This window comes from Cottoperca gobio, chromosome 24 (genome assembly GCF_900634415.1).
Source record: "Cottoperca gobio chromosome 24, fCotGob3.1, whole genome shotgun sequence".
Classification (NCBI taxonomy): Eukaryota; Metazoa; Chordata; class Actinopteri; order Perciformes; family Bovichtidae; genus Cottoperca; species Cottoperca gobio.
The window spans coordinates 4,918,308-4,934,967 of NC_041378.1; the positions used below are offsets into that span (position 1 = coordinate 4,918,308).

At 44.2% G+C, this 16,660-nt stretch overlaps 1 protein-coding gene across 4 annotated transcripts in view; it reads right to left on the bottom strand.

Moving 5' to 3' along the window:
- lama2 (laminin, alpha 2) overlaps positions 1 to 16,660 on the bottom strand; it is a 146,860-nt gene that overhangs the window by 40,735 nt on the left and 89,465 nt on the right. For all 4 annotated transcript variants that reach the window (XM_029462753.1, XM_029462752.1, XM_029462751.1 and 1 more), the window contains 8 exons: positions 15,878 to 16,021; positions 8,179 to 8,355; positions 7,884 to 8,069; positions 7,457 to 7,575; positions 6,943 to 7,060; positions 4,649 to 4,801; positions 516 to 640; positions 238 to 324 (listed from right to left, as the gene is read on the bottom strand). In XM_029462753.1, coding sequence (XP_029318613.1) covers positions 238 to 324; positions 516 to 640; positions 4,649 to 4,801; positions 6,943 to 7,060; positions 7,457 to 7,575; positions 7,884 to 8,069; positions 8,179 to 8,355; positions 15,878 to 16,021 — 1,109 coding nt within the window. The remainder of the gene's footprint in view (positions 1 to 237; positions 325 to 515; positions 641 to 4,648; positions 4,802 to 6,942; positions 7,061 to 7,456; positions 7,576 to 7,883; positions 8,070 to 8,178; positions 8,356 to 15,877; positions 16,022 to 16,660) is intronic.

Genomic DNA, 16,660 nt, shown 5'->3' on the forward strand with positions numbered 1-16,660 from the left:
GATTCCATTTGTGTCTGAACACATAAAGACCTTCGAAGGAAGACTGCTACAACACACACACACACGCACGCACGCACGCACGCACACACGCACACACACACACACAGTCCCCACCAGAGGTTTTCATGTAGCATACTACGTCATGGGCAGTTTTATTCATCATCCTATATTAAAATGCCATGATTTCTTGTAACTTGTGTAATAATTACAGGGAGATTATGATCTTCTGTGTCTTACCTCTCACAGTATTTGCCCTCATACCCCTCAGGACAGCTGGTACAGCGGTAGTCATCGTATCCCTCCGTCACACAGGTTGGACTGAAACTACATTTCCACAGTTCCATCATTTTACACGTTAAAGAAAACTCAGAGAAAACAACAGAAATGAGCATTAAAGTGTTTTAGAGAACGACTTAGACATATGATAATGCGATGCATATTTGAATCATGATCATTTGTGGAGAACATCTGGACAAAAAGAAAGAAAGAGATGAGTAAATACAGAAAAGGTTTACTTGTTCTCTGGGTTGGTGAGGGGACAGGCGCAGGGTTTACAATCGTTCTGTAAACCTCGGACCACACCATAGAATCCTGGAGCGCAGCGTTCACACTGATCACCCTCTGTGTTGTCTTGGCAGTTCTACACACACACACACACACACACAAATGAAATTAATGTTATATTTGTGAAGACGCTGCATCGTCTTTCATTCATCCTCTAACCCAACCATGACTCTAACCCTGATGTGCAGGAGTTACATTTCCCATCATCCTCCACCAGCAGGACTTCTGTGTGCAACAGCAGAGTTTGATTGTGTGAGCAGCTGTAACACAATTGCAAAAAAAAATAAAAAATAAAAAACACTTTCTGCTTATCCAGAAAGCTTTTCATCCTTAAAAAAAAAATTCTAATTAAATTAACAGCTACACTGTTATCTGCGTGTTGTATTTGAATATTGCCAGTGGCACAATGAAAACGAGACACCAGATTTGTTTGAGTACAATCCCTTGTATATGTCTCCTTGTCTCAATTTCACAGTGAATAATTGAAAAGACGACGGACGGGGTCACCCATCCTCCCCTCCTTGATTACCGACAGTGGCATTGGGGAGGCTTGTTTTTTGGCAAGCGAGATAATTATCCTGGCACCACTGGTGGATTTTCACTGACATTCGATGACGTGTGTAAAAAAGAAAAATAGTGGCATGCTGATATTATTACCCGCTGTCCGTTCACTTCACCATTTTGGATAATAGTGGGACTTTTGATGGCAGGTGGTAAACTCAGGGTTAGTGAAATGTCATTTCAGTTCAAGTCTCTTCAAAGTCAAGAGCTCCTGTTCTCTTAGATTCCTTCTTTCTACCGACATAAATATATGAAAAATCAGGTAACTTTCACTTTCCAGGAAAAACTTGAATGAGCTGTCGCTGTCTTTACGTGCATACAGATTCACACATCCAGACCGTCACTGGGAACGACCCGGAGAGATCACAGCTGCTTCTGCAGCGATGAGCAGCGCGACCGGAGCAGCAGGGAAGTCGTTGCTCATTTCTTTTCACCACCCAGTTTCTGAGCCACGCTAGGGCCTTCACACACTCTCTTACTCTCTCACTCACTCACTCTCTCTCTCTCTCTCTCTCTCTCACTCTCTCTCACTCTCTCTCTCACACTCACTCACTCTCTCTCTCACTCTCTCTCACTCTCTCTCTCTCACTCTCTCACACTCACTCTCTCTCTCACACTCACTCACTCACTCGCTCACACTCACTCACTCTCTCTCACTCACTCTCTCTCACTCTCTCTCTCACACTCACTCACTCTCTCTCACACTCTCTCTCTCACACTCACTCACTCTCTCACACTCACTCTCTCTCACACTCACTCTCTCACACTCACTCACTCTCTCACACTCACTCTCTCCTCCTCTCTCACACACTCACTCTCTCACACACTCACTCTCTCACCTCACTCTCTCTCACTCTCTCTCTCACTCACTCTCTCTCTCTCACACTCACTCTCTCTCTCACACTCACTCACTCTCTCACTCACTCACTCTCTCTCTCTCACTCACTCTCGCTATCCTCTCTCTCACTCACTCTCTCAAACTCACTCACTACTCTCGCTCTCTCTCTCACTCACTCTCACTCTCTCACTCACACAATCTCTCACACTCACTCTCTCTCACTCACTCTCAAACTCTTTCTCTGTAGCTCACAATCTCTCACTCATTCTCGCTCTCTCTCACACACTCTCTCTTTCTCTCTCACACTCTCTCTCTTTCTCTCTCACTCACTCTTTCTCCTCTCTCACACCACACACACACACACACCTTGGACTATTTATGACAGGGTGCACAGCAGCGTCCAGCTAGCGAACTATAACTATATCCAAAATATATTATTATATATTTATATTGAGTGTTTTCAGCTTATTGTTTGGCTATGCTTAGTATACAGCCTAACGCACAAACCTTTGCAAAAACGCAGTGTGTTTATACAGTACATTTCCACAATATGTAACCCTGCATACAAAAAAACACACATGCTCACAGATGGGCGCACACACACACAATGTAAACTCACAATTGTATTATATACTGTACACAAACACTCAGCTCTTTCATATCCCCAGGGTTCAGTCTTATGTGTTCGCCTAGTTTGTTGAAAATGGGATCTTCAATCAGTCCAACAGGAAGTTGCCTTCTAACGAGGCAAGTCATTTCCATTAACTTCCTGTGTTCCTCGTTACCACTAATTACCAAAGAAGCAAACTCGTTTAGCATTTTCAATTTAGCCCGCTCGGATAGAAAATGCTAATGACGCCGTTATGGAGAGCGAGATGGAAAAGGGCGAGGAATAAATGCCTAGGAGGCAGAGAGAGACAGAAATCAAACACAGGAGAAGAGGGAGGGGAGAAGTAAGAAGGGAGAGAAACAAATTGGCAAAACTAGAGAAATTAAGGAGAGGTGAGAAAGAAAGAAGGAAAGGGGGTGCAGAGGAAGATTGGGGAAAAGAAAAACGAGAGAACTGAAGGAAAAGAAGAAAAGAAAGAGAATTTAAGGGATGAAAATGGCGGATAAAAAACAGGAGATTGGATAGAAATGAGGAAAAGGAGAAATAAACAATTAGAAAGCGGAGAACAGCGGAGGGGAAACAAGTACACGTTAGCACTTAGTGACTTTAAGGCTGATTGCAGCCGACATTTGTCTCTCACAACTGCGCTGATAATAGAATTTGAGTTCATCACCTAGGACTAGATGATCTCATGGTACATGAATGTTTAATAATTACTGTTTAAAATCCATACCGTCAGCCAGAATACTTAAAGAACAAGCCGTTTGCATTGGGCGTGTTGTTTCCCTTTTGTTTTTGATTATTAGTGGAATGAAATGTTCCATTTAGCCGGTGACGTTCCAAATTAAATTAACCAGAGTGAACAATACGGGAAAAAACACTTCACATAATTGCCGATCCATTTAGTTGTCCTGTTTATATGCTCTTCAGTCAGTAAGAGAGTCACACTCCTCCGTCGTGACCGAACACCAAATCCAGCACTCAACCTCCAGCGACAATAATTGATCAATAATTGAGCTACATTGGACGCTTGGTGGTATTATTTCTTTACAAACCGGCTTTCCAAAAAGCAAAGATGTAATACTGCTGCAGTTATTAAATAAGGGAAGGTGAGCCACTTGCACTACCTGCCATATTTCAAGTCTTGAATACTTAACATAAAAAAAGGGTATCAATTTTCTGAAAAGACTCCATGAAAATGCAGCTGCCAGCATCTTTTAGAGTTTGTTTACAAGTGTTTATGCCGCATAATTAAATAGGTCCTCATAAACAGTCCAAAAATAAATCTCAGTTGATGGATTTTTCTAACAGTGGCCATAAAATCATGGCAAAATAGTGACATTCTGCCAGAGCTCTTACAGATCAAATGTGAGCGGTGACCTGTGGGCAGCATGTGACCGACTGCTCCCCAGGCCGAGGTCTTCAGATGGGGACTCACTACGACTACGGCTGGAAGTGACTAACAACGTGTGCAGATTCATCTCACAAGCCACCAGCTGTGAGAAGGACACGGGCAGAATATCTTGGAAACAAACACTATCAACACATAGGAAGGTAAGGAAGGACGGTTTTGGAATTTCATTTCCTCGCACTAATAATTAAGATGGCCGACTCAAACCTCAACGGTTTGTTTCTGAGCAGAAAATGTAAACATACAGCAGTTTGTGTGGACATTATTGTCCCAGCTGGAATGTGCTGATCAGTGACTGTTGAGTCAGATTTATTTTCCTTAATGTGCGTCTAATTGTAGGTTTTCTGATAGGATCATCATCTCCACCCTCTCTCAAGTAAGGATCAGCGTTGGGTCAGATCCAGAGGAGAGGAAATTACACAAAATATGAATGAGCCCCGGGGTCGTTAATTATTGCAGGGCTAATTACAGTACCTGACATTCCTCCCAACACACACACACACACACACACACTTTATTCTCTCTCTCACCTCACTCTCTTCACCAGAAGCTACCTGGCATATGGCTGTATGAGGGTCTCCAGTGGCAGAACAAACATACACACACATGCGCGCGCACACACACACACACACACACACACACACACACACACACACACACACACCTGGCATATGGATGTCTCAGGGTCACAGGTGGAAGAGTGCCCACTGCATTGGCATTGAACACAGCTGCCCATGCCGGCAGCGGTTGGCACTCTGGACGCTGGAGCAGATGCCATGGAACTGGCACGAAGACGGTAGAAACCCGCAGCACACTCCTGCATACAGAGAGAGAGAGAGAGAGAGGAGAGAGATATGAGACGAGAGAGGAGAGAGAGAGAGGAAGAGAGACAGAGAGCTACATTAGTACAGAGAGAGCCTCGACCGCTATATCTCTCAGAAGAGAGTGAGAGAGAGAGATCTAGAGAGAGTCCCTCTCTCTCTCTCCGAGAGCCAGGACATAGAGAGAGAGAGAGAGACGAGAGAGGAGAGAGAGTCCTCCAGACAGACAGACAGACAGACAGACAGACAGAGAGAGAGAGAGAGAGACAGACACAGAGAGAGAGAGAGTCAGACAGACAGACAGACAGACAGATAGAGAGAGAGAGACAGACAGACAGAGAGAGAGAGAGTCAGACAGAGACAGACAGAGAGAGAGAGAGTCAGACAGAGAGAGAGACAGAGAGAGAGAGACAGACAGACAGACAGAGAGAGAGAGAGACAGAGAGAGAGACAGACAGACAGAGAGAGACAGAGACAGACAGAGAGGAATAATGAGTTTAGAGATTTTAATTTTTATTTAAAGCTAAAAGACAGAAATACAAGACTGCTGATAGCAAGTGTTCTCATAGTAATCCCACACTTTGCATGATATTAGAACACACACACACACACACACACACACACACACACACACACACACATTTGTTGTTTCTCAAGGCAACTGTTGACCACTCTCTCTTTCACACACATACACACAATTAAGAGTTATTCTCTTCAGTAACTTTTGATCACACACACCCTCCCAGACCTGCTCACAACCCCCCCCCCCCCCCACCACACACACACACACACACACACAAAAAAACAGTCAGATAAACGCACACACAGATGCATGCAAGGTAACTCTCTCCCTCTCTCTCCTGTTCAGTAATAATTAATGGAGTCCATTTAAAGAGCCATCTGTTCCCTCTGCGAGCGCTAAACGCCCGTTTAAAAATACTTTATTAACAACGACGGCAGCTACAAATAGAATGGCCATCTGTCAGCCAAGACCTCCACGACCTGAACATTTCAAGTTTAGCTACCGCTTGCTATTTGGCTTCCATTTGGCGGCTGTTTCAACAGTATCTGTAGCTTCTAAATTATGTACACTTCTAATTTTTTTTCCCCGGCAATATAGATGTCTGCTCCTCTGCACTCCAAGTAGCAAACGACAAAGTGAAACAGAGGTTGAAAAATACCGTTAAAAGTTTGCTGGCAACTCGTGTGTCCCTTTGAGATTAACACAATAACACCTAAATGACTCTCAGGCGCCGCCATCCAGCGGAATTGCCCAGAATTGTTGCATCTGTGTATCATAAGCTGCCTCTACAAAATCCTCATTAAAGTAAAGATTGAGTCACTGCTATATGATTTCTGTGGCTTAAGAGAAGGAGCTGGAAGTCAATTGCTTTGACAAAATCACAACTGAGTGGAAGAGACGCTCAGTGAGGCTTAATCCTGCTTACATAAAAAAAATGAAATAAAAAAAACACACGAGAGTCTGAAAGGCGTCGCGGAGGCTTAAAACTCTGAACTAAATGTAAATTGGAAACTTGTGAGATACTATTGAAAGCCGAGTCTGTGACCTCCATGTTTACCCTGAAGGCAGCAGACAAAGAGCAGACTCTGTCACTCATGTTCGTATTGTTGGATTGTTTTTAGTTTCGTTTCGTTAATATTCTAAATATCTTTCATCTTTTATATTTTCTACATTTCACTGTTGGCGTTGTAAGTGTAAGTGATGATCTCTGGCTATTTTGTAAACACCCTCCACATTTCTCTTAGCTTCTACCAACATATTGAAAGATGATATTAGATATTAGAAGAACACTTTAGCTCATCAAAGACATGTTTCCGTCTTTTTGTTTTAGAAACTGCGTTGTCATCACATTGTTTGTCCACTAGAGGGCGCTGACTGGCAATTTTATCAATTGTAAAATATCCTGCTCAGTATGTTTCTTTAGTTACAATTGTTTTCTTAATGCATCTTTATCAATTACTGTTGATATCTTTCCTTTAAAATGCAGTCGTTTCGCATTTGCACTTGCACAGTACTGATAACTGATCTCTTACGAACACCTTTGGAAAACTTCCCATGCTGCGGTGTGTGTGTACTCATGTGTGTGTGCATGCATGTGTTCAGTTGAGCGCCCACCTCGCAGGAAAGTCCAGAGTATCCGAGTGGACATTCGCACTTTTCTATCTGATGTGCTTTCTCGCTCTCTTTGGTTGGTCGGCCTTCCTCGGCCACTGTGAGACTGATTTCTGAAATACTGGGAGAGAGAAACGTCAAATCAAATCCATTAAAACAACTGCGTCATAAGATCACCAATGTTTCCTTTTGAGTTTCTATTGGCACTGGTTTGTTGGTACGTTTGGAAAGTCTGAAAATAAGACAATTGTCTTCCATCATGTCAAAGATATACACATTTATTTAGACACAACGATGATGATGATGATGACTTGCAGCAGGCTCAAATGTGTCTGCCTTTAATAGAGAATAATTCATTACACCTTGAGATACAAGTGAAAACAGAGCTTTTTATCCCCTCAGTTTATCCTTTATTCAGCTTTCAAATGTCATATTTAAAAGTGGCCCACACTGTGTGGAGGTGCATGCCACTGTGTGTGTGTGTGTGTGTGTGTGTGTGTGTGTGTGTGTGTTTTACCGGCTGTGTCTCATCAATTTGCCGTGTGATGCCTTAATTAGGATGTAGTCCACATAGAACAAAATATCCATGAAGTCCTCTCGAGTCATGGACCTGCCATCTGCGTACTTCCACTCATGCTGTATACACACACACACACACACACACACACACATTAAACACACTGACAAATCAATTTCACCACTGCAGTGTATTACCAATGTAATAGACCCTGTTTGTATTGACCGACAGAGCTCGCCAAACATAAGTGCGATCAATATGCGCTTTAGCTCCATTACTTTGTTGCTATTTAATAGAAGAAGTTATTTCTATAACTCATAACTTTTAGATGTGCTAATAAATTGCACCTAAGAGAGCTCCAGTGTGCAGACCTTCATACGTCTTCCATTATTTCTCAACATCCCAATTCGATCTAAAGCCTCCCTACCTCTGTCATGTCGATCTCGTGGCGGGTGATGTGACCAATCTGCAGTCCCGGCATGTGACGCGTCATCACCACGTTGCGGTTCGGACCGCCCTTAACGATGACCTGGGGTTCATTGGAGGAAGGACCAGTTTCCTCTCGGGCCTCGTAGAACACTTCATATTTCAACTGCCCACCATATGCTGTGATCTAGAGAGAGACGTAAGAGGACTGATTGACGGCGTTCTCGAGACACGTGACAAAACACAAACGTATATAATGAAGAAATCACAAACAACGAGAGGACGAGTCTTCCTACCATAGAGCCTCTGAACTGCTCCGGGAGTTTCCAGTAGTAGGGTTCAGAGAGCGTGGAGGTGCCCAGCTCTGTGCGAGCGAGGATCTCCGGGTGCTGGAAGCTCACTCCGCTCCTCGTCTCCACGGTGTTGGATTTATCCACCAGGGAGAGCACCGTCTGATCGGGCTTCAGCGCTAACTAGGACGCACAACAATGATGACAATATTAATGTGATGCACGTCGATCCTTGTAGATTAATCCCAAGTCATGCTGCCTTCAGGTTTGAACTGGGTCTATGCAGTACTTGACACACACTGAGCCCGATGCAGCATGTGCGGGGGGGGTGGGGGGGGGGGGGGGATGAATGGCGAAATCCTAATTGAACTAAATAAAAAGTTATGTGTCAAACCATTACACAGACCTGTAATTGAGGAGTGTAGGAGTCACGAGTGTAGCATCAAGAGTCTTTCTTTTCTCATTTAGTCGCACAATCTTCTCTTTCCTCACATCCTAATGATGCGACTCAAACAACGCCCCTCCCCTCGCCGCTCTTTGACTTTGGTAGACATCGATTTCAAATGAATTTTTTTGTCGGAGGCTTCTATCTTGTTACAGAAAGTTGGACGTACTTGTTTCATCTGTGGGCACAAGAGGACTGCGGAATATCCTAACTAATGAGGCTGGATCTATGTAGCTCTACAAAACAGCCAAGTGGCACCTTTAATGGAGATATTTGATTATTTTACTAAATGCATTGTCATCTCCAAAAGGAAGTCTGAAGATAGCGGTTTGTTATTGAATAGACAGAGATATTTGCTCTTCAGCTCAATCTGAAGGCATTTAGTAGCATTCCTGTTGCTGGAGTCACAGTACGTGCTGTGTAACCGAACACTGCATTGTTTGTACTCCCACAAATGTGTGACATTTGATCCTAAAAAAAGAAATTAATAAAATAACTTTTTAAAATTTTGCACAAAATATGCAGCAAAACGTCTCTTTGAGTGAGTTAAGACTCTACGAAGGAGTACAACTCAAATCCATCAAGTCTCTCCCTCTCTCTCTCCCTCTCTCTCTCTCAATCTCTCTCTCTCCCTCCCTCTCCTCTCATCTCTCTCTCTCTCCCTCCCTCTCTCTCTCAATCTCTCTCTCTCTCCCTCCCTCTCTCTCTCTCAATCTCTCTCTCTGTCTCAATCTCTCTCTCTCCCTCTCCTTCTCCCTCCGATCTCTCTCTCTCCCTCTCTCCCCCGCCCTCTCTCTCTCTCTCTCCCCGCCTCTCTCTCTCTCCCCCTCCCTCTCTCCCAATCTCTCTCTCCCTCCTATCTCTCTCCTATCTCTCTCTCTCCCTCCCTCTCCCATGACCTCTCTCTCTCTCTCCCTCGCCCTCTCTCTCTCTCTCTCTCCCCCGCCCTCTCTCTCCCTCTCCCTCCCTCTCTCTCTCTCCCCGACCTCTCTCTCTCTCCCCGCCCTCTCTCTCTGACTCTCTTTCTCTCCTCCTCCTCCCACTCCTATATATTTATATTATATATATATTTATATATATAAAAAAAATATATATTTTTTATTTTTTTATATAAAATATTATATATATATATATATATATATATATATATTTTATATATATATATATTTATTTTATATAAATATATTTTTATATATAAACTATATATTATATATAAAATATATATAATTATATATATATATATATATATTTACATATAAAAAAATAAAAAATAAAATATATAAAAAGAAAAATATATTGTGTTGTACTTTTTAAGTTAGTAAGTGGTCAAGCCAATTTGTGTTGCTTTCCATCAAGGATCAATCTTCAGTTGTGATTTCCAATGTAAACGTCTTCCCATTCTGAATACAACTTGAAACTGATGTCAGTAATAACTCAAATATGACTCACACACCAGAGAGCAAGAGACATCTAGCCTTTCTTCATCATTCTCTCTGTCTCACACTTTCTGTGTTGATCTTTTTAATATCACTTGAATAATATCAGGGTTTATTATTGACTGTGGTTTGTGGTTGAGTGGACTGATTTAAAAATAGATTCATCTGCTGGAGCCTGGATCTCTCCGTCTCTCCGTCGCTGTATTCCAGCTGATATGTTGATATTGTGTGAATAATATCTGAGGCATTATAGAAGAGTGCTTTCTATCTATGAAGTTACTTTAGCTTGGACTGGCTGCATAATACAGAGGCAGTCACACATGGAATGAAAACTAGCTCCAGTTTTACTTAAAGTGAAATGATTTCCAAACATTTAGCAACTGAAGCTGGTTTCTCGTTGGCACTTCTCTCTTCTTTAAGAGTAGAGTTCTCAGCGTATCAGTGCTTTCCATCTTATCTCCGTTCTTTAAAGATTTTTACTTTATTATATGAGTGCAGATCTTTACACCAGTATTAAACAACAAGTAAATAGTGGTCCAATCACACGCAAAGTTCTCCCATCAAAGCTAAATATCGCAAAAAAGGCCATTTGTGTGTGTGTGTGTGTGTGTGTGTGTGTGTGTGTGTGTGTGTGTGTGTGCCTCTCCCCTAACCTCCATGTAATCCCCTGTAGTGTGAGGTTTCGTGTGTTTGTGTATGTGAAGGCATGTGTACTGAGTTTTTAGTGTATGTGTATGGTGTCTAGATAGGGTGTGTGTGTTTGTGTGTGTGTCCCACTCCACTCAGTGCAATCTCACGATTCAGTGGTTCAGAGAAAATCTCCCTCTTTCCAATAAACTCTCCATTTTTTCTGCCTGTCTCTCTCTCTCTGCCCGATATATATAGCTATCTCTGTTCTATCATGTCCTATATATATATCTGTCAAGATCTACATCTATCTATCTGTAATATCTATCTCTATGTCTCTCTCTCACCTAGGTAAAGATCTCAACTCTTATATATCTATGTATCATCTATCAGATCTATATCTCTAATCTGTCCCAGAATCTCACCTCTCTCTATCTCTGTCTCTATCATTCTCCTAGGTCAAAGATATCAATTATATCCTATGTACGATCTCTCTCTATCTTGTCAGATTAACTCTTTCCATTCTTCCTTCTCTCTCTCTCCTTCTCTCTCTCTCTCTCTCTCTCGTCCAGTCTCCCTGGTCCTCTCTCTCGCTCTCTCTCTCCTATCTATCTCACTCTCTCTCATTCTCGTCCAGCTATCCCTCGCTCTCTCTCCCTCTCTCTCCCCACCAAGACCCAGCCTCTCTCTCTCCTCCTGCTTTAGCCGATCTCTCTCTGGAAAGAGTAGAAAGATATATACCTCTTCGGCGAGGGCAGATCTCAAATAGCTCTCTATATATCTCGACTCTAGCTATGTCTATCTCTATCACGCTATCTCTTCTCATAGCTATACTCTATATCTACTACTCTCTGTCCAGCTCTCCCTGTCTCTCTCTCGCTCTCTATCTCTCTCTCTGTCTCTATCTCCCTCTCTCTCTCTCTCTGTCCAGCTCTCCCTCTCTCTCTCCCTCTCTCTCCCCCCGACCCCTCTCTCTCTCCCTCTCTCTCCCTCTGTTGCAAGCTTTCTCCTCTCTCTCCCTCTCTCTCTCTGTCAAGCTCTCCCTCTCTCTCCCTCTCTCTCTTTCTCTCCTCTCTCTCCGCCTCTCTCTCCCTCTCTCTCTCTGTCCAGCTCCCTCCCTCTCTCTCTGTCTCTCTCTCTGTCTCTCTCTCTCTCTCTCTCTCTGTCCAGCGCTCCCTCTCTCCCTCTCTCTGTCCATCTCTCTCTCTGTCCAGCTCTCCCTCTCTCTCTCTCTCTCTCTCTGTCCAGCTCTCCCTCTCTCTCTCTCTCTGTCCAGCTCTCCCTCACTCTCACTCTCTCTGTCCAGCTCCCTCTCCCTCTCTCTCTCTGTCCCAGCTCCCTCTCTCTCTCGCTCTATGTCCAGCTCTCCCTCTCTCTCCCTCTCTGTCCAAGTCTCCCTATCTCTAGCTCACTCATCTCTCTCTATCTCTCTCTCTATCTGTCAGAGCCCCTCGCGCGCGCTCTCTCTCTGTCCAGCTCCCTCGCGCTATCGTCTATCGTCCAGAGACCCACCTCGCTCTCTAGGAGAACACATCTCCAAAATAGAGAGAGAGAGAGGGGGGAGAGAGTAGAGACTGCGGAGAGAGGGGCAGAGACGAGAGCAGCGCGCAGAGGGAAGGGAGAGCAGAAAGAGAAAGAGAGAGCGAGAGGAGAAATCGAGAGAATAGAGAGAGGAGAGAGCTCTTCGCTCTCTCCTCTCGAATGAGAGAGAGAAAGTCTCGTCAACAATAAATGAAGTGAAGTTTGTAGTTCAAATGAAGCCTCTCGCCACACTCCGTCAGAAAGCTCTGCGGTTACCACGGGAAACGGCAGTCTAACGCACGATTAGCAACAGTTTCTGAGATGAAGGGCCTTCATTAGAAACAGGCTGCCACTCAACAATGGAGAACTTGCTGGGACGACCGTTATGATGGTACCAGCTTGGTTTCCGTAACGCTCAATGTGGATTTTGATGTATAAAAGGCAGATACATGAAGTCGGGCTACGAGGGAGATTAAGGCTACTTACTTTGTGGGTCACCTGACCTTTCCTCAAGTAGCCAAAGCAAGGTTTTTACTTGTCCAGTAAAATACCTGGAACTCTACAGGATGGATCAGCGACGCTTTTGTTGACCTCCTGACTTCTCTTCGAGCACCATGAGATTGAAATGTGTGGTTTAGAGTGAGTTAAGACTCTAAGAAGGACAACTCAAATCCATCAAGTCTGTCCCTCCATCTCTCTCTCTCTCTCTCCCTCTCTCTCTCTCTATCTCTCTCCCTCGGTATATCTCTCGTATATCTATGTGTGGGGTGGTGTGGTGGTGTGGTGTGTGTGAAGCCTCTTCTCCCCATCCTCTCACTCTCTTCGCTAGAGATGCTCTATCTTACCCGCTCTCTAGCGCGATCTACTCTCCCTCTAGATCTCGATCGCTCTCCCGAGAGCGCGGGTGGCGGTGGGGGTGGGGGGGGGGGTGTGGGAAGTCCTCGCTCCCCCGCCAAAGAAAGAGAGAGAGCGAGAGCGAGCAAGAGCGCGAGATGAGAGAGCCCGCGGCAGAGAGCGCGGAGAGCGAGACAGAGAGCGAAGAGCAGACAAAAAAAAAAGAAAAAAAGAGCGACGAAGCAAGAGGAACAGCGAAAGAAAACTCAAGAGGTGGAACAGAGTACAAAGAGAAGTGTCAGCTCTCCCTAACTCTCAACCTCTGTTCCTCTCTCCCATCTCTCACGCTCTCCCTCTTCCCTATCTCACATCTCTCTTCTTCTCTCCCTTCCTCTCTCTCCCCTCTTTTCCCCCCCTCTCCCTCTCCCGTCTCTATCCTCTATCCCTCTCTCTATCTCTCTCCCTCTGTCTCTCCCTCTCTCTGTCTCTCCTCTCTCCCCCGCAGGATGCTTCTGAGGTTGCTGACAGTTCCTCCTGAAACCACCATGAGTAGAAATCATCACAGAATGTAGCCACTACAATTTCCGTTTAAACCAAGCTCGGATCCAACAACTGCCAATATCTCCGAAAAATACAGCACACCCATCTAATCTCTGTAAACATCAGCGCCCCCCCCCCCCCGCCTTCTTTATATCTGTAATTTGGCAGCTAGTTCGCATCATCGATTGTCTACTGGGCAGAAATCAAGTAAAATGAGAACTTTAAATATTTGAACAAGCCTCTAATTATCCATATATAGTGATAAATGAAGGACATCAAGCTTACAACTTTGGCATAATGCAGAGTCAGTTGTAGGCAGCCAGCTGTCAAATGTGTCGTCTCAGCAAGGAAGCTGGCACAGAGAGTGTGAACAGCAAGTACAGCTTACAGGCAACTACTAGTTACAGTATATCTCAAAAGTGAGTACACCCTTTAGATTTAGAATATTCTGTTATATCCTTTCAGGGGATAACATTATCCTACTGAAACTTTGATATAACTTAAAGTAGTCAGTGTGCTGCTTGAATAACAGTATAGATTTATTGTCCTTTGAAAATTACTCAGTACACAGCTGTTAATGTCTAAACAGCTGGCAACAAAAGTGAGTACACCCCATAGTGAACATGTCTAAATTGTGCCCAAAGTGTCAATATTTTGTGTGACCACCATTGTTATCTAGCACTGCTTTAACCCTCCTGGGCATGGAATTCACCAGAGCTGCACAGGTTGCTTCTGGAATCTTCTTCCACTCCTCCACGACGACATCACGGAGCGCACGGATGTTGGACACCTTGCACTCCTCCACCTTCCTCTTGAGGATGCCCCACATGTGCTCAATTGGGTTTAGGTCTGGAGACATACTTGGCCAGTCCATCACCTTAACCTTCAGCTTCTTCAGCAAGGCCGTTGTCATCTTGGAGGTGTGTTTAGGGTCATTATCATGTTGGAAAACTGCCCTACGGCCCAGTTTCCGAAGAGAGGGGATCATGCTCTGCTGCAGGATGTCACAGTATATATTGGAATTCATGTGTCCCTCAATGAAATGCAGCTCCCCAGTGCCGGCAGCACTCATGCAGCCCCAGACCATGATGCTGCCACCACCATGCTTGACTGTAGGCAAAACACATTTGTCTTGGTACTCCTCACCAGGGTGCCGCCACACACGCCGGACACCATCTGACCCAAACAGGTTTATTTTGGTCTCATCAGACCACAGGACATGGTTCCAGTAACTCATGTTCTTGGATTCATTATCTTCAGCAAACTGTTTGCGGGCTTTCTTATGCATCGGTTTCAGAAGGGGCTTCTGTCTGGGGCGACGGCCATACAAACCGATTTGATGCAGTGTGCGGCGTATGGTCTGGGCACTGACAGGCTGACATCCCACTTCTGCAACCTCTGCAGCAATGCTGGAAGCACTCGCACGTCTATTTTTGGAAACCAACCTCTGGATATGACGCTGAGCACGTGGACTCAACTTCTTTGGTCGACCCTGGCGAGGCCTGTTCCGAGTGGAACCTGTCCTGGAAAACCGCTGTATGATCTTAGCCACTGTGCTGCAACTCATTTTCATGGTGTTGGCAATCTTCTTATAGCCAAGGCCATCTTTGTGAAGCGCAATAATCCTTTTTTTCAGCCGCTCAGAGAGTTCCTTGCCATGAGGTGCCATGTTGTCCAGCATTCAGAGAGAATTGTGCCCAAAACACCAAATTTAACAGCCCTGCTTATCATTTACACCTGAATCCTTGTAACACTAACGAGTCACATGACACCAGGGCGGGAAAACAACATCATTGGGCACAATTAGGACATGTTCACTATGGGGTGTACTCACTTTTGTTGCCAGCTGTTTAGACATTAACAGCTGTGTACTGAGTAATTTTCAAAGGACAATAAATCTATACTGTTATTCAAGCAGCACACTGACTACTTTAAGTTATATCAAAGTTTCAGTAGGATAATGTTATCCCCTGAAAGGATATAACAGAATATTTGCAAAAATCTAAAGGGTGTACTCACTTTTGAGATATACTGTATATCCACAGATATAACACACAAGAGACCAGAGAGAGCACAAACTAATCGTTATAATCTTTATATTATAGGGTTTTGGACAAGATGGAGCAAGATCTCATCTCTCACTATATATTTATATATATTTTTATTTGCTGGAGTCTAAATAAAGTTTTGCCGCAGTCACAGTAAATAGCTAGACAGATCCATCCAGGTCCATTTCCACTGAAGCCAATGTCTTACATTTGTGCAGGAAGGAGGTTAAAACAACTGAGATGTGTTGACTCACCCACATCCTGATGAGTCCTTGCGCCTCTGAGCAGGAGCGCGTCAGTCCGTAACAGTAACAGTTGCTGCAGCCGAGCGGGTTTCGCACCGCCAACCCAAACGTGTCCGGCTTACAGCGGTCGCAGTTGTCTCCTTCCACATTTGCCTAAAGCAACAAACGCAGGCAAGCAGACACAGTTGAGGTAAACTTCTGTGAGTCTTTATAAATTCTGGTCTAGTGGTCTAGCATTTCACTTTACATATTATGGCCCTGGCTGTTGTCTGTTCTTGTCACAAAAAAACCTAGATAGGTAAACAAAAAAAACAATTTATGTGGAATTAATAGCAATGTGATGCTCCGTTGATACAACAGGAACATTTGTTATCCAGCTTGAGGTCAGAAAGCACTCCTGCAGCAGAGCTTGTGGGATTTAATACCTTGCATCAGGACACTTCAGCAGGACAGAGACGATTAAAGTCTGAGCCAAAGTCCTCCAGCTGAAAAAGTGTCTCTCTAACCTGCGGTCCGCTTAAGCCGTTTACATCTTAACATAAGTTTCTGTCTATAGTATAATAATAGGTTACTACTTTTACTTGGACTGCGTCACATATTTTAGCTATCAAAATACACTAATGCTTCACAGAAGAGGCATTCGTGTTGGTTGCATTAGGGTAGAAATAAGTACCTCACTGCATTGTGGGTAAATAGGCTGAGAGCCGACTGGTCTAAAGTGGGATTGTGGACAGGTCTGTGGACGAAGCCTTCTCTCTCTCTGCTAACAAAAAGCTCAGTGCTGTCAAACAA